The sequence below is a fragment of the Microcaecilia unicolor genome, chromosome 3 (genome assembly GCF_901765095.1).
Source record: "Microcaecilia unicolor chromosome 3, aMicUni1.1, whole genome shotgun sequence".
Lineage (NCBI taxonomy): Eukaryota > Metazoa > Chordata > Amphibia > Gymnophiona > Siphonopidae > Microcaecilia > Microcaecilia unicolor.
The window spans coordinates 31,526,935-31,546,013 of record NC_044033.1 but is presented as its reverse complement, the minus strand read 5'-3'; the positions used below and the strand labels follow the sequence as shown (position 1 = coordinate 31,546,013).

General features: G+C 44.2%; 1 protein-coding gene across 1 annotated transcript in view; it reads right to left on the bottom strand.

Moving 5' to 3' along the window:
• Positions 1-19,079, bottom strand: part of PRKCE (protein kinase C epsilon) — a 915,268-nt gene that overhangs the window by 29,659 nt on the left and 866,530 nt on the right. Inside the window, exon 14 of the mRNA XM_030195809.1 lies at positions 11,395-11,541. Coding sequence (XP_030051669.1) covers positions 11,395-11,541 — 147 coding nt within the window. The remainder of the gene's footprint in view (positions 1-11,394; positions 11,542-19,079) is intronic.

Here is a 19,079-nt window from a genome sequence, read left to right as displayed (position 1 = left end):
TGTGTATTATGTGGAAATGGCTTTTTGCAAAAGTAGGTGGTAGAATATATGCTTATAAGTCCATATGGAAGTAAGATGGTGTATAAGCATTCCTGGGGGTGTAGTTTGGGTGCAGATGTGATATTTATATTTGCTCACACCTTTTTCAGTAGTAGCTCACGGTGAGTTACATTCAGGTACTCTGGATATTTCTCTGTCCCAGGAGGGCTCACAATCTAAGTTTGTACATGGGGCAATGGAGGGTTAAGTGACTTGCCCAGGTTCACAAGGAGCAGCAGTGGGATTTGAACTGGCCACCTCTGGATTGCAAAACTGATGCTCTAACCACTAGGCCACTCCTCCATTAGCAACATTCCATCTAGAATCTCAAAAAGTAGCAACATTCCAGAATCTCAAAAAGTGGCAACATTCCATGTAGAATCTTCAGTAGTAGCAACATTCCATATATTTATTTATTTAGATTTTGCTCACACCTTTTCCAGTAGTAGCTGAAGGTGAGTTACATTCAGGTACACTGGCTATTTCTCTGTCCCAGGAGGGCTCACAATCTAAGTTTGTACCTGAGGCAGTGGAGGGTTAAGCGACTTACCCAAGATCACAAGGAGCAGCAGTGGGATTTGAACCGGCCACCTCTGGACTGCAACACTGGCGCTCCAACCACTAGGCCACTCCTCCACTCATATACACATGCATTTTATAAAACATGCTAGTACATGCACAGATTTCCATGAACTCTGGAGCAGGTGTAAATGTATAAGTCAGCATTTTTGCACTACCAGCGTTGGTTCTGGGGATCTATTCTATAAAGAAACACAGGTGTCTATGTCACCTTTATCAAATAGGCTTCTAGGTGCCTTTTTAGACTTCACATATGGGTGTCTTATTATAAAATCAGGTCCATAATACTTATCCCTCTCACAGAGGAAATTCACATGCTGAAAAATAGCTGGCTGCTTTGCCCTCTCCTGACATTTACCATGTGATGGGATGAATGAATAGACTCCACAATGAAAAGAAATGATTGTGCTTTGAAGCAAGAGAGAGAAGCTTCTTAGATACCAGGCTGACTATTGAGTTCAACACCCTTCCCGGGAGCTGGAATTAAGACAGGCAGGAGGTAGCAGGCTGTGCCTGTTTCCCCAGATTGATGGAGCTATTTTTATTTGGTGCTGAAGAGAAGCAACCAGTGTTCATGTTCCTTTTTTTTTTGTTACATTTGTACCCCACACTTTCCCACTCATGGCAGGCTCAATGCGGCGGGCAATGGAGGGTTAAATGACTTGCCCAGAGTCACAAGGAGCTGCCTGTGCCGGGAATCAAACTCAGTTCCTCATGACCAACGTCCACCACCCTAACCACTAGGCCACTCCTCCGCCTTGTAAAGAAGGAGGCATTATGTACAAGGATGGCTGTCAGGACTCTGTCTGTTCTGAATTTTGAGAGGCTCCTTGGACTAAGGAAAAATGACGTGAGCATTACTGTCTTTGTTAAGAAGGACAGGCACTCAGTCAATGAGCAGGAGTCCCCTTAACCATTACATTTGTTTACCAGCTTCGAGCAATAAAGCTTATTATATTCTAACAGTGTCTTGAGTAAGGTTAGAATCCACTTGTTCGAGTGCATTTAACTGCACAGCACTATTACTTTGGAACGCTCAACCCCTACTATTTCACTTGAACCGTCTTATTTATTTTTTTGATTTTGCTCACACCTTTTTCACTAATAGCTCAAGGTGAGTTACATTCAGGTACACTGGATAGTGCCCTGTTCCTGGAGGGGAGTTTTCCACGCAGGGGCGTATCTGACTTTCCCTGGTAGGGGGGGCCAGAGCCCGAAGTGCGGGGGCCGGTTTTCGCCCCCCCCATAGGCTTCCATTGGCGGCACGGGGGGGTTGGCGGCGGTAGCGGGGGCCAGGGCCAAATGTACGGGGGCCAGGCACCCGTTGGCCCCGTTACAGATACGCCCCTGTTTCCAAGATCAAAAAGAGTAGCAGGGAGATTTGAACCAGTAACCTAAACCACTAAGCTACTCCTCCACTCAAAGCTTAGGACAGCATTAAAAACATACGTGGCCATCTCTGGGAAAAGGAGACTAAACAGGCTCATTTTCGAAAGAGATGGACGTCCATCTTCTGACATAAATCGGAACATGGACATCCATCTCCCAGAGACGTCCAAATCGGTATAATCGAAACCCGATTTTGGACATCTCTAACTGAAGTCCGTCGCAAGGACGTCCAAATTCCAAGGGGGCGTCGGAGGCATGGTGAAGCCGGGACTTGGGCGTGCCTAACACTTGGACGTCTTTGAGCCATAATCGAAAAAAGCAGGAACGTCCTAAAGTAAAACTTGGACGTTTTCACCCGGACGTGTTTTTTTAATGAATAAGGCACAAAAAGGTGCCCGAAATGACCCGATGACCTCCGGAGGGAATCGGGGATGACATCCCGTTACTCCCCCAGTGGTCACTAACTCCCTCCCACCGTCAAAAAAAATCTTTAAAAATATGTCGTGCCAGCCTCAGATATCATACTCAAGTCCATGACAGCACATGCAGGTCCCAGGAGCAGTTTTAGTGGGTACTGCAGTGCACTTCAGACAGGCGGACCCAGGCCCATACCCCCCCTACCTGTTACGTTTGTGGAGGAAACAGCGAGCCCTCCAAAACCCACCACAAATCCACTGTACCCACATCTAGGTGCCCCCTTCACCCGTAAGGGCTATGGCAGTGGTGTACAGTTGGGGGTAGTGGGTTTGGGGGGGGGGGTTGGGGGGCTCAGCACACACAGTAAGGGAGCATGTACCTGGGAGCAATTTATGAAGTCTACTGCAGTGCCCCCTAGGGTGCCCGGTTGGTGTCCTGGCATGTCAGGGGGACCAGTGCACTACAAATGTTGGCTCCTCCTATGTCCAAATGGCTTGCATTTGGACGTTTTAGACATGGATGTCTTTGGTTTCGAAAATCGCCAAAAGTCAAAGACGTCCATGTCTAAGGACGTCCAAATCTAAGGACGTCTTTGGTATTTTCGAAACAAAAGATGGACATCCATCTTTTTTCGAAAATACGTTTTTCCCCGCCCCCGAATTTCGACATTTTACAAAGACGTCCAAATCCCAACTTGGACGTTTCTTTTGAAAATGCCCCTCTAAAGTCACCAGAAACAAAAAAATGAGGTTTTAATGAATTCTGTTAAAGTAAATATAGGGGCCGTGCATGGGTTTCCCAGTTGCACGCATAAATCTAGGTGTATTCTATAACTACGCACGTAGATTAATTGTTTAAACAAACTGTAGCCCTTAACAAGCAATAACGAGCACTAATTAGCTTAGCTACAATTGGGTGGCAGAGCAGGTGGGGGGAAGAGCAGGTGGGGGGAAGAGGGGTTGGTGGTTGGGAGGCGAGGATAGGGGAAGGCATACTTATACGGTCTGTGCCAGAGCCGGTGATGGAAGGCGGGACAGGTGGTTGGGAGGCAGGAAAAACTGCTGGGCAGACTTATACGGTCTGTGCCCTGAGAAAGACAGGTACAAATCAAGGTAAGGTATACACATGAGTTTATCTTGGGCAGACTGGATGGACCGTGCAGGTCTTTTTCTGCCGTCATCTACTATGTTACTATGTAATTGGCAAAAATTAGAATTTACTTGCATACATTGCTTAGCGTATTCTATAAAGTACTGCGCCTAAATTCTAATGTGCACAGGCAAAAAAGACGTTCTTAGTGGTGTGAAAATGGGCAATCCAAAATCTATGCGCGTTGTTATAGAATATGGGCCAGTGAACGTAAATCTACACGAAGGGATTTACACTAGCTTTTCTTTGGTGTAAATGGACACGCGTAGATTTAGTTGCATGAACTACGCGTAATTGTATTCTAAATACTGCACATAGATTTATCTGTGGTATTTAGTAAGCACGATGAGCGCCTCATGAATGTTAATTTTAGGCGCCATATAATCGAGCCCTTAGCACTCGGCATGCTTATTCTCTACCCCCAAACACGTCCCCGGTACTTTTAGTGCTGGGGAAGCATGCACAGATGCCTGATCTACCGCAGGATGTGTCAGCGTGCCCCACGGTAGTGCATTTTGGCATGCAGGAAGAACGCAGTCATGTTTGCTGCCACTTTATAAAAGAACTCTATATTTATTTATTTATTGGGTTTTATTAAGGGCCTTTATGAAGAGATTCACTCAAGGTGATGTGCAGCAGGTACAGTTTAACATAAAACTTATAACAACAAAACAATAGTAAAATGACCAAATATAAACATAAATACAATAAATAAGGTAAACTTGAAAAACAGCAAAGTGAAACTTAATAATAGGACTACCATGAAACACTCAGTCATTCTTAACGTTTTGGATCTGCTACTTTAGTTACCTTTTCCCCAGAGATGGTCACATATCTCTTTACCAAGGCCTTTGTGTGTTAGCTTTGGCTGGTATGGACTACTAGACTGCCCTGAGCCCCCCCCCCCCCCCCCCCCCCCCCCCCCCGCCGTTCTCTACACTTTCTTTCTTTTTGCCAAGTACTGGGGTTCCTTACCCTCTATCTGATTTTATTGTGTTTATGTAAATCGCTTTGTAGACTCTCATCTGCTCAATTCTCTCATCTATGCAAGACAGGTTCTTTTGTACTTAGACAATTGCGCTCAACCCAATGTTTTTTTGACCATGAATCTCTCCATGCACTCATCCTATCTTTATTTACAATAAGTGGATGAGTGGCCTAGTAGTTAGAGCACGGGTCTTGCAATCCCGAGGTGGCCGGTTGAAATTCCACTGTTGCTCCTTGTGATCTTGGGCAAGTCACTTAACCCTCCATTGCCCCTGGTACAAAATAAGTACCTGAATATAAGTAAACCGCTTTGAATGTAGTTGCAAAAAGCTCAGAAAGGTGGTATATCAAGTCCCAGTTCCCTTTCCCTATTTGAGGTTCTAAACGGAATGTTGTTACTATTTGAGATTCTACATGGAATGTTGCTGTTGCTACTATTTGAGATTCTACATGGAATGTTGCTACTATTGGAGATTCTAGATAGAATGTTGCTACTATTGAGATTCTGTTGCTACTATTTGAGATTCTACATGGAATGTTAATGTTGCCATTCCACTAGCAACATTCCATGTAGAAGCCTGCCCTTGCAGATCAGCAGCGCGGCCGGACAGGCTTCTGTTTCTGTGAGTCTGACGTCCTGCACGTACGTGCAGGACGTCAGACTCACAGAAACAGAAGCCTGCGCAGCCGCATTGCTCATCTGCAAGAGCAGGCTTCTACATAGAATGTTGCTACTGTTTGAGATTCTGTTGCTACTATTTGAGATTCTATACAGAATGTTGCTAGTGGAGGAGTGGCCTAGTGGTTAGAGCACTGGTCTTACAATCCAGAGGTGGCTGGTTCAAATCCCACTGCTGCTCCTTGTGATCTTGGGCAAGTCACTTAACCCTCCATTGCCTCAGGTCCAAACTTAGATTGTGAGCCCTCCTGGAACAGAGAAGCCTCCAGTGTACTTGAATGTAACGCACCTTGAGCTACTACTGAAAAAGGTGTGAGCAAAATCTAAATAAATAATTATTGCAACATAGTATACCTAGTATGTAACCAGTCACTTCGGGAAAAACTACAATCCCTGAATAATCACCATGAGATTCCTTCACCCCACCCATCATTCAGATCACATCTCTCCACTGCTTAAGTCACATCACGGGCTTCCAGTTGAGCAGCACATTCTCTTCAAAGTTCTTATACTTACTTTCAAAGCTTATAGATCTGGCAATCCACCCTATCTAGAATTTCTGACCATCCCCTATTCACCTTGTCGTGTTCTCCATTCTTTAAATGACTATCAGTTAGTCCTTCCCAGTTCAAGAAATGCCTCTCCTGAGTCTACGAGATACCGAGCTTTCTACTTTGCTGCACCTCCTCTCTGGAACTCGTTACCTCTTTTCATCTGTTCTGAGCTTTCTTTGCAGAAATGTAACTCCCTGGTTAAAATCTGGCTTTTTCAACAAGCCTTTCCTGCTCCATAGGGTTAGGTTATCTGGATCTTATTTTGCACTCGATTAACCTCAATCCTACTCCTAAGTGTTTTCCCCCTTCTTCTCCTTTCCCACATCGGCGTTTGCCAAAACTTTCTCAGTTGTTGTATGCTTGCCTGTATTTCGCTTTCCTACTATTATTATAGTTCCTTTTCCTTACTTTGAATATATGTTTTATGGTTATGATTACTGTACACCGCTTTGAACTGCTTGTTAGCAAAGGTGGTGTAGAAAGTCTGAATGAATAAATAAAATAAATAAGGCAGTATATCAAATTCTATAAAAACAAAGCGTCAACAGGGGGTCATGAAGCACCTTAGCACTTTTTACTATCGCAAGGGGTGTGTGCCAGGAACAAATAATGGCGAATCAGGCCTACAGTGCAAAGCTTCTCCATATAAGATTACTTATGTTAAAAGCCCATCAGGGTGCGGAACATGAAAACAGTGCAAGCACTATTCTGTGGGAAACTGATGTTCACAATAAATCATCAGAATAAGATTAATTCATTAACTTTGCTTTATTACAGTCAACTCAAAGACAATTTGCTCAAGGCAACAAAACGAAAGATGCTGATAAAATCCCAACAGTATTACATTATGTCTCCACTGCCTGCAGAACCCTGCATATGGTAGGGAGGAGTAGCCTAGTGGTTAGAGCACTAGACTTGTTATCCAGAGGTGGCTGGTTCAAAACCCACTTTTATTCCTTGTGTCTGTGTCCAAATCACTTGACACTCTATTGCCTCAGGTATAAAAATTAGATTGTGAGCCCTCCAGGGAAAGGGCAATGCCTCCTGTATCTGAACATCATTGGAGTAGCCAGAAGGCAATTTTTGGGTGGGCCAACAGGTCGGATGGGTGCGCACTAGAGTTGCCAACCTTTTGAAAGAGAAAAAACCCAGTCACCTGATGCACCCATGCTCTGTCCCTACCCCTCCCCATAATCCACCTCTACCTCACTCCTAAGTGCTTCAATGAGGGTAGCAGTGTAGGCTTCAGTGGCCAATTGAGAGCTAAGGGAAGTATAAGAGACTGCACTCTTCTTCAGCACTGTGGAGCCACGGTCCTCCAACACACATATGGTAATTCCGCAACCAGAGAACCTCCCGGTCTTCCATCAACAATGAATGCAGAGCAGAGCAAGGACATTTCCCCATAAAACTCACCATACAAAGAAATTTTGGTAATCTCAATAATGGAACTTTACAAGTCTAAGTGCTTTGAAAATGATCTCTCAGGTCTCCTCAGTTCTTTCCTCTTTTTTGGTTGTCCCTACTGTATTTACTCCTGCCGAAATTCTCTGTGACTGTGGAGCGCAGAATTTGCACAGAATACCGCAGCTGTGCAGAATTCTGCATGCCTACTCAGAATCTGCGCTCCGAGGGTGGATGGCTGGCCTCCCCTCTGCCTCCTCGAGCCTCAGTGAGCCCTCCCCAGCCCACGGAAAAGGCAGGCAGGCTGGCTGACTCCCCCGCTGACCTTCCAGGTGTACCTGGTAGTCTAGTGGCCTTTTCAGGGGAAGGAAAGAGCCCTATTCTTTCCTGCCTGCTGCTGCCACTCTCTAGCTTATGCCGCTGCTTTTTCAAAATGGCCACCGAAACTTCAAGCAGTAATCTCGTGAGACTGCCGCAGAAAGTCTTGGCAGCCATTTGGAAAAAGTAGTGGTGGCATGAGCGAGAGATTGGCAGCAGTGGGCTGGGCAGAAAACAGTGGGGTTCTTTCCTGCCCCGAAAAGCTACTCTCATACAGCCCCTACCTCACAGGGGAGTGCAGGGATGGGTTGAAAAAGAAATATTGATGGTCTGTGGATGCAGGTAGGGCGGGAACTGTAAAAAAAAAAAACCAATAAACAAAAAAGTGGATGCTATATGTGGGTATGTGGGTGGTTGGAGGGGGTTTTAAAAAAAGTGGATGCTGTGGGTGGAGGGAGCTGTAAAAAAAAAAGGTGGATGAGAAATGTAATATGGGTTAAATTATGACAAATTTGCAGAATTTGGCAAATTTTGTGCACAGAATTTTACAGAATTTGCAATTTTTTTGCGTAGAATTTTGATTTTTTTGTTTTTTGGCACAGAATTCTGGCAGGAGTACGTACTCCTCCCTTTTATAGCCCTGTGGGGAACCAGTTCTTCCTTGGTCTCAATATGCCATTTCGCTTACATACTTCACCTCTAAAAGAAAGGCTTGCTGATTGGATCTTGCCTTCCTTCTCTGCTGGCCTATCATTACAACTACTGATGAAGGAAAAAGATTCTGGGGTTAATATTCAAAGTGACATGACTGGGCTGGAGAGGACCTGCCCAGCTAAATCACTTGTGCGGAGCTATCTGCTGATATTCAGTGACAGATAACTGGATAGTGATGCTGAATATCAGCTGTAACTGCAAAACTCATAGCTGGCAATTTTGTGGGTAGTCCAGAGCAGAGTCAGCACTTATGCAGTTAATGGTCAATATTCGGCACTTAAGGCCTCGTTTACCAAGCCATGTTATAGGTTAACCATGTACGCACCTACAATATCCCTATAGGTGCCTACACGGTTAGCGCTAATTATAGGTGCGTTAAAAGTGCTAATGCACCTTAGTAAACAGGGCCCTTAACCACATAAGTTAATCGGACATACAGGAATGCATAAAACATAGACCTATCTTTGTCTGGTTTAACTTGAGTGGTTAAGAGATCCTTTTACTAAGGCACACTAAATGATAAGACACCCATAGGAATATAATGTGCAAAATCATTTTGCATGTGCTAATCGTTGGTGCACGCTAACAGGCTCATTTTTAAAAGAGAAGGACGTCCATCTTTCAACATAAATCGGAAGATGGATGTCCTTCTCCCAGAGACGTCCAAATCGGTATAATCGAAACCCGATTTTGGACGTCTCCAACTGCAGTCCGTCACAAGGAAGTCCAAATTTTAAGGGGGCATGTTGGAGGCCTAGTGAAGGCGGGACTTGCGCGTGCCTAACACTTGGACGTCTTTGACCCATATTCGAAAAAAGCAAGGTCGTCCCTGACGAACAACTGGACGTTTTCACCCGGACGTGTTTTTTTTTTACAAATAAGACACAAAAAGGTGCCCAAAATGACCACCGGAGGGAATCGGGGATTACCTCCCATTACTCCCCCAGTGGTCACTAACCTCCTCCCACCGTCAAAAAACATCTTTAAAAATATTTCGTGCCAGGCTCTATGCCAGCCTCAGATGTCATACTCAGGTCCATGACAGCGCATGCAGGTCCCAGGAGCAGTTTTACTGGGTACTGCAGTGCACTTCAGCCAGGCTGACCCAGGCCCATACCCCCCCTACCTGTTACATTTGTGGAGGAAACAGCAAGCCCTCCAAAACCCACCACAAACCCACGGTACCCATATATAGGTGCCCCCTTCACCCGAAGGTTGTGGGTAGTGGGTTTGGGGGGTTTCGGGGGGGGGGGGGGGGTTGGGGGACTTAGCACACAAGGTAAGGGAGCTATGCTCCTGGGAGCATTTTATGAAGTCCACTGCAGTGCCTCCTAAGGTGCCCAGCTGGTGTCCTGCATTGTCAGGGGGACCAGTGCCCTAGAAATGCTGGCTCCGCCCACGTCCAAATGGCTTGCGTTTGGACGTTTTTGACACGGAAGTCTTTGGTTTCGAAAATCGCCGAAAGTCAAAGACATCCATAACTATGGACGTCCAAATCCAGGGACGTCCAAATTTAAGGACGTCTCTGATGGTATTTTCGAAATGAAAGATGGACGTCCATCTTTTTCCCAAAATACGTTTTTCCCCGACCCCGGATTTGGACGTTTTGCAAAGACATCAAAATCGCAAAATGGATGTTTCTTTCGAAAATGCCCCTCTAAATCTGTTAAGCACCTTAGTTAAAAGAACCGCTAAGTGCTGAATATCGCAGTTAACTGGATCATTGATAGCCGGCTACATGTAGCTGGATATTAAATGCTGGAGCCCAGACAGGACCTGACATTAAATAAATGGCATAATGTTGGCAGGGGCCAAAATTGCTGACCACCAGTGGCTGAATATTTATCCCTCTCTTTCAAAATTAAAAAAAACCCAAGTAAGGTGAAAAGTCAGCTTGAGGCAGGAAAATATAAAGAAACAGGTGATAAGAAGTTGAGAGTCACAGCAATGTACTACAACAAGGTTCTGAAATGCCTCATACGAAACTGAAATGCTGTCACTAGAGAGTTAAGCGTGTTAAATTGGGCAAGTGCCCAATTTAACACACGTAATAAATTGAATAAGGAGCCAATCAGCGATGATAATTGGTGATAACAATCAATCAACAGAACTAACTGGCCCTAATTAGGATTTAAATGCACACTGTATTCTATAACGATCTGCATGTACATCCTAACTCATGTAACTATTTGGGGGCATGGCTAGGGGCATTTTTGAGGCATTCCTAAATTTTATAAGCATACATATTAAATTGCGCTTAACTGTAGGCTCATAGCAGGCCTAACTGCAGGCGCCTACAGTTAGCAATTCTATAAAGGACTCATACGCCCTATAGAATTGCGCTAAGCACGTTAAATTTTCAACGCCGGTTTTTAGGCGCTACTTGTAGAATTTGGTTCTTAGTGCATTTGTAATTTCTTCAAATTTGGAAGAAACTACTGCTTCAAATATTCTGGTATCATATACACATAAACACAGCAGCCAGGCTTATAGTTGGAAAAACACGCTTTGACAGCGTCAGACCACTCAGAGAAACATTGCACTGGCTACCAATCAAACAACGTATCACTTTCAAAATCTGCACAACTGTTCATAAAATTATTTACGGTGAGGCACTGGGATACATGACAGACCTCATCGACCTGTCAACCAGAAACACCACAAAATCTGCATGATCATACCTAAACCTCCATTACTCAAGCAGCAAAGGACTCAAATACAAATCCACATATGCAGCCAGCTTTTCCTACCTAAGCGCACAACTATGGAACGCATTGCCAAAAGCAGTGAAAACTACACTCGACCACCTAAATTTTCGGAAAGCACTAAAGACAGACCTGTTCAGAAGAGCATACCCCACCGACCCAGCATAAAAATACCTGGACATCTGTGACACAATGCAACCAAAGACCGTAACGGGCATTACGTGACTCTTCTTCCCCCTTTCCCTCTCTAAGTTCCCCCCAATTGTACCTACCATACATGTATCTCATTCTACCACAATATCACTTTGTGTTCATTCATACCATATATTTGTTCAGACTGTAATCGGCTAACGCCGTTAACGGTTTATATGTAAGCCACATTGAGCCTGCAAAAGGTGGGAAAATGTGGGATACAAATGTAACAAATAATAAATGTAACAAATAATAATAATCTACTTACAATCCGAGGTTTGAAAGGTGGCTTGATTTTCCTTTGTTCCAGAAGAGCCCAGTCAATTTCCTTGAAAAACGGGTGCTGCTTAATGGCGTCCTCCGAACCTTGCGATGCCACACAGCCTAATCGCTTATTTGGGTTTTTTGTCATAAACTGGAGGAAAAGAAAAGTTACAAGATGTTATTGGCACAGTAATGGAGTTTAAGAGGGTTTGGAATAATCGCAGCGGTTCTCTAGTTGCCATAAGTTATTGGCACAGGGCTCCTTTTACTAAGCAGCGGTAAGCTCAATGCGGGCTTACCGCTCGCTACAACAGAAGTACCGCCAGGCTACCGCAGCGGCCCGACAGTACTTCCCACCCCTACCGCGCCATCATTTCCGACGCTACAAAATTTTTTTTATTTTTGTAGTGCTGGACTGTACCCAGTGGTAATCATGTGCTGGCCGGGCTACCGCCAGGTTAGCACAGGAGCCCTTACCGCCACCTCAGTGGGTGTGATAAGGGCTCCCCCCCCCCAAAATGGCCACGCGGTAAGTACCGTACTTGACGCCCAGCCATTTCCCGCAGGGAAGTGAGACCTTCCCTTTTACCAGCTGTGGTAAAAGGGGGTCTTGGAGTGCGTGTAAAACACGTGCCAACGCCAGCGCCCTTTTGCCACAGCTTGATAAAAGGGGCCCACAGTAATGGAATTTAAAAGGGTGTGGAATAATGACAGGTTTTCTCTAGTTGCCATAAGTGGAGAAAGCGTAAAGCAGAACCTAGTGGTGGGCAAGGTGAGTGGAGGAGTAGCCTAGTGGTTAGTGCAGTGGACTTTGATCCTGGGGAACTGGGTTTCATTCCCACTGCAGCTGCTTGTGACTGTGCACAAGTCACTTAACCCTCCATTGCCCCTGGTACAAAAATCTCAGAAAGGCGGTATATCAAGTCCCAGTTCCCTTTCCCTATTTGAGATTCTGCATGGAATGTTGCTACTATTGGAGACTCTAGATGGAATGTTGCTACTATTGAGATTCTGTTGCTACTATTTGAGATTCTACATGGAATGTTAATGTTGCTGTTCCACTAGCAACATTCCATGTAGAAGCCTGCCCTTGCAGATCAGCAACGCGGCCACATTGCTGATCTACAAGGGCAGGCTTCTACATGGAACGTTGCTAGTGGAGAAGTAGCCTAGAGGTTAGTGAAGAGGACTCTGATCCTGGGGAACTGGGTTCGATTCCCACTGCAGCTGCTTGTGACTGTGGGCAAGTCACTTAACCCTCCATTGCCCCAGGTACAAAATAAGTACCTGTATATATGTAAACCGCTTTGAATGTAGCTGCAAAATACCACAGAAAGGCAGTAGATCAAGTCCCATTTCCCTTTCTGTGGTTAACATATTATATACAGGTACATATTTTTTTTTACCTGGCGCAATGGAGGTTCACAGGGAGCTGCCGTGGGAATCAAACTCAGTTCACCAGGCTCTCAGGCTACTGCACTAACCCCTATGCTACTCCTCCACTCTGCTAGTGGTATGTGTGGGATTGGCTGTACTGCTGCAATTGACTGATTCAATCGTTAGCGTGGGGACTTCCAGAAAGTACAGCAAAGAATGGTGTCACATTATATATTAGAAATTCACATAACAACTTTGGAGGCTGGAATTTACTTCCGGGGAACTTTGCATCATCGACGAACAAAGGAGTGAGGTGAACTGAAGGAGGATATCAAGAAATCTTTAATGTAAACAGTATAAAAATCACCCGACACGGCCGTGTTTCGGCACAAAGGCCTGCCTCAGGGGTCAGAGAAATCTCGTGTTATGGCGGAAATGCTTATTTACGTCACCGACGTTTTACTAGTCAGACGTTGTTTGCAACCCAGCGTCTTCTCTCCTGAGGATTTTACAGAGGATGAACAGCCAGAAAGAACTTTGACCTTACTCTTGAGTTAAGCATTTCTGCCATAACCCAAGAGATTTACCTTACCCCTGAGGCAGGCCTTTGTGCCGAAACGCGGCCATGTCGGTTCGTTTTTATGCTGTTTACATTAAAGATTTCTTGATATCCTCCTTCAGTTCACCTCACTCATCTGTTCATCACTCACGTTTACGTGAGGTTTTTTTTTCCTCCTCTTTTCTTGTTGAACTCTGCATCATGGAACAAAGAAGAATTCACAGGTGGGGGAATTCTGTGCAAATTCTCCACTTGCCTTGTGATCGTGCATCAAGAGAAGGAGGCAAAGCGCTGCACGTCAGGCTGCATCCTCCTTTTCTGCCGTCCTGGGCTCAACTGTTGATTCAACCTGCCAGGAGCTTGCACAGCTGCGATGTTCAAATCAGCAGTCGGAACCAGGGTGGCAGAGGAGGAGGACGTGGTCCAATGTGCAGACTGTTCTCTTTCTCCTCCTGTCACGTCATCAGGGGGGAAGGACAAAAAAAGCTGGGATGGGCTGTGGAGAGGTGGGAGGGATCAAGAGTTTTCTTTCCGCACGGCCATTTTGGGGGGGATTTTTTACCCAATGTGGAAAAACATGGCCCCCGGCATGCAGGAAAATTGGCCCGGCCACTACCGCAGGGTCCTTTTTTCCCCGCAGCTTAGTAAAAGGACACTTGTATGCGCAAATCCAATAAGTGCCAATTAGCTTCAATAATTGATTGTTAACATCAATTGTTAGTTAATGGCTCATTAACTAATTTGTTGGCGTGTGTATCTTGGATCCACCCCCAAATACTGGACACCATATATAGAATCGGGGGGTATAAGTGAAGGAATAGTAGACTTGGGCAAAGTTTTAATTACCCATATTCTGGTGTTATCTCATGCTGTGAAGCCGTTAGAGGAGAAAGTGGAGAAAGAAGCTAATGATTTGTGATTCTGTGGGGAAACGTGACTAAAGTCACTAGAAACAAAGCAATTTTAGTCATGTTTTCCCAGAGACAGTCACATTTTGCCTTTTAAAATATTTTATTAATTTTCAATAAATTACAATAACAGTGAGAAAACACTGAAAGAGGGGATGGGGAAACAAGTGCATGACCCTGCATTTTTTGGGATTAAGCCTTAGTTGCCAAATATCGGTCCATTCTTCTAGCTTCGCTAGGTCCTTCCTCATGTCATTCACACCCTCCAGGGTGTCCACCCTGTTGCAGAATTTAGTATCATCTGCAAAGAGACAAACCTTACCAGACATCCCTTCCGCAATATCGCTCACGAAGACGTTAAAAAGAGCCGGCCCTAGGACCGATCCCTGTGATACTCCACCGATGACATCCTTTTCTTCAGAGCAAGCTCCATTTACCACCACCCTCTGTCTCCTACCATTCAACCAATTTTTTACCCAATTAGTTACTCTAGGTCCCACACCGAGGGCACTCAATTTATTTATCAGTCGCCTGTGCGGAACCGTGTCAAAGGCTTTGCTGAAATCCAAGTATACCACATCAAGCGCCCCTCCCACATCCAACTGCTTGGTCACCCAAACCCCCAGATTCTGTATTGGTCACCCAAAGTTGGGCACGGATCACAGATTTGTGAATAAACTAACTGACTAAATTCTGATAACAATCAATTATTGTTAATAAGTGCTAATTGGCAGCCATTAATAGTTACTGGCAGATCTGTTCTATGCTCCTATTCTATAACCTATGCACCTAACTTATCTCGTGAGCAAGGCCAAGGGGTGTGTGGCCAGGGCAGCGGCATAGGCAGGTCAGGGGTGTCCCCAGGATTTACTATTACTACTAATCATTTCTATAGCGCTGCTAGATATATGCAGTGCTGTACACATTATACCCTAGAGGGCTCAGAATCTAAGCTTTTGTACCAGGGGCAATGGAAGGTTAAGTGACTTGTCCAAGGACACAAGGAGCTGCAGTGGGAATCAAACCTAGGTTGCCAGGATCAAAGTCCACTGCAGTAACCACTAGGCTACTGCTCCACTCCATAAAGGAAAGAGCTCTGACTTGTCAGGAGTGGGGTTTAGGCATGCAGTTACAGAATTCTTGCATTTCTGTGCATAACTGACAGTACTTTGGGTGTGGGCATTTATACCAGCCTTTGGCTGGCATAAGTGCTGGCACCCAAAGATAGGTGCGAAATTGAGCACTAAGCTAGAATTCTATAAAGACCGGTGCCTAACTTTGGGCAACCTTTACTGAATTCCCCCCAAAGGTACTTGCCAAGGTCATAAGAGATGTCAGTAAAAGAGGTGGGATTTGAACCCGCTTCTCAGACCATTGTTCTAAACTACAGGTATACACGATGTCCAGAAAAAAAAGTGAGCCCCCTAAACATTTAGCAACAGCAGCCTCAAACTTGCACCGAATTAATTAAAATTTTACATGCACAAAGCAACATCAGTTTGCGTCACCAACGCCAAATTACATTGGAATCCCTTGTCCCGTTTAAGAGATTTTAAATTTTTACAAACTGCTGTCACAAATCTCAGCTTCCGACATGACTTAATTACTTACTTACTTGCTATTGTGCATTGATAAACAAAATGTTAGCAAAAGAAAATTAAGTTTTACTTAAAATACTCAGATTTGAAAAAGAATACGGTGATTAAAGATTAGATTTAAACATTCGGATTGTTCATGTTGATAGGTAATCAATAGAAATAAAACAAAATAAAACATGGAAAAGAAAATAAGAAAATCTACAAAAATGGAATGGGATTTGCGTTGCAAATTGTACGAGGAGAGACTTGCTGATCTGAACATGTATACCTTAGAGGAAAGGAGAAGCTGGGGTGACATGATACAGATATTCAAATATTTGAAAGGTATTAATCCGCAAATGAACCTTTTTCGGAGATGGGAAGGCGGTAGAACTAGAGGACATGAATTGAGGTTGAAAGGGGGCAGACTCAGGAGTAATGTCAGGATGTATTTTTTCACAGAAAGGGTGGTGGATATGTGGAATGCCCTCCCAAGGGAGGTGGTGATGAAAACGGTAATGGAATTCAAACATGCGTGGGATACGCACAAAGGAATCCTGTTTAGAAGGAATGGGTCCACGGAATCTTAGCGGAGATTGGGTGATAATGCCGGTAATTGGGAAACAAAATGGGAGCTAGACAGACTTCTACGGTCTATGCCCTGATCATGACTGAATACATAGGGATAGGCTGGAGTGTAAATTTTAAGGGGCTTCAACGTTAGCTTCAGAACTTAGTACAAGAGCAGTGCTGGGCAGACTTCTACGGTCTGTGCCCTGAGAAAGGCAAGGACAAATCAAACGCGGATATACATATAAAGTATCACATACCATGTAAATGAGTTTATCTTGTTGGGCAGACTGCATGGACCGTACAGGTCTTTATCTGCCGTCATTTACTATTTCATCTGAGCACATCCCGCAGTAAAGCATTTTTTTGTTACAGTAAGCACTCGTTAGTAAAAGGGCTTCTCAATTTGTAGAATACCGACTAATGGCAATTCCGTGCGTAACTGAAAATTAGTACCAAGTAGCGCCAATGAATACCAATTATAACCAATTATTGGTTTTATGCTAATTAGAAGCTAATTTAACCATTAATTTATGTGTGTAACTGGCATTATTCAACAACTTGTGTGCGCAACTTTGCGTACGAACCCTCAGATTCTATATATGGCACCTAAACTTGCATGTGCGTTATTTGGCAGTGCAGTCAAATTGCTTGCGCAACTTAACTAGTTAACAAGTCAATCGGCGCAGATAATTGGCCACTAACAAGCAATTATCAGCACTAATTAGAATTTATGAGCACAACCTTCTAAGCTTATTCTATAAAGCGGTGTGGGTAAAAGAGGGCATGGCCAAGAGATCGGCAGGTTGTGAGTGTTCCTAACAATTCCACGCAGCTGCCGATCTGCACTGAAATTCAGCACGGGCATTTACACCAGGTTTTAGTTGGCATAAATTAGCAGCACCTAAATTTTGAGTAAGCTGGAACGAGCTCTACGCGCATTCTATAAACAGTGCCTAACTTTAGGGAGGTTCACAGAATACAGCTAAGCGCGGGATATTTTTGGTGCTGATTATTTTAGCACCGTATTCAGAATTCACCCCTAAGTGTCAAATTGTGTGTGCAAGTTTATATAATTATTTATTTATTGCATTTCTATCCCACATTTTCCCACCTGATGGTGGGTTCAACGAGGGGATCCGTGCTGCGTAAGAACCCTATATTGAAACAGAACATACGCAGCTTCCTTGTAGTTCATAAGTACCTTTCTAGTTAGGAGCCTAATGAAAATTTACCCCAACTTGACCATGGAGCAGAAGCAGCGTCTGGCAGTACAATGCAAGGAAACAGCGAGCTCCAGACATAATCACTTGGGCATACTCTGTAGCAAAAGGCCCCGACGCCTATGTATTTCCTCTGTTTTTCCTGTTCTGTTCTGACAGAACCTGGCTGGGGTGTACAAACAAGATCAAACGTTTACAGAGCTAAATAAAACTGTATTTTCTTTTCTGCCTGTTTAATCCTTTATGCAATTCACAGGTGGCTTTTTTTGTTTTACCCTCTGTGTTTCTTGGTGCTGCCTAACCGCGGTTGACAAAGAAAATCGAATTAGCAAACAAGGTGGGGGACAGCATGGCACAGACAAAACAGAACCAGTGTTTCCCTAAAGGCAGTGCTGGAGGTAAAGGTGGATCAAATGAACTGTGGGTCGTACCGGGCCAATACCCACGATCCATTTCAAGAAGTGTAATCAAGGTTTTCTGTAAAGCAAAATGGGCAAAATACACACCTGTATGTGAAGAATATATCATTCAAATCCCAGAGAGCATTTTTGATCTATGGCTCACAAGTCCCAAAGCAAATTGGAAAGCGTAATTTCCTGGCTCACGGATGATGTTTCAGAAAGAATTCAGCTTATTCCTAATCTGAGGTGCGTTGTGAAAAAGTATCTTCTCTCCTCTCATCTCCACTTTCCCCAAATCTAATTTGTATGGCTCCAGTCTGCTCACCTCTAGTCTATGGATGAGCAGCCAGAAAATATTTCTTTTGTGTCGTTTTCCATGTTGTTTCTGAGAACGTTCATTTCATTTGTTAGTGCTTGGCCTTTTTTTTGTCTTTTGAGTGCGAATTCTTCTTGCTGAAAGAGTGCGCTCTATGCATGCACGCAGGCACAGTGGTTTCCACATGTAGATAGTTTGCGCCTGTAAATTGGGTGCCCTTTTTATGAATAGTGCATACTATTATCAGCATTTGAAACAACATGAATTTTCATGGGTTTTTTTCTCTTTGATAACAACATTCAATGATAATATGTCATTAACATGAAGAAGTAGGAAAGGGATGTAGGCTAACCAAACACAGAGTCTCTAGAGGTTGACTGTAGCAAATTTATTTAAAAAGCCAGATACAGCGAGCTCGCTGTATCTGGCTTTTAAAATAAATCTGCCACAATCAACCTCTGAGATTGTGAATTTGGTTGGCCTACATTCCTTCCCTACGTCTTCAGTGGTCTCTGCTTCACTGTAGGGGATTTTTCCTTGTTCCTGGTGGTTGTTGACATACAGAACAAATAGAGAGGGTAATACAGCATACAACCAAAAAAAGAAAAGAAAGCAACACTGGGCCTTCAAGACCAGGACAACAGAAGTTCTTTATTGACAGGTGACCCGACACGGGCCGTGTTTCGGCATCAAATGACACCTGCCTCAGGGGTCAAAATGTGGAGGAGTGGCCTAGTGGTTAGGGTGGTGGACTTTGG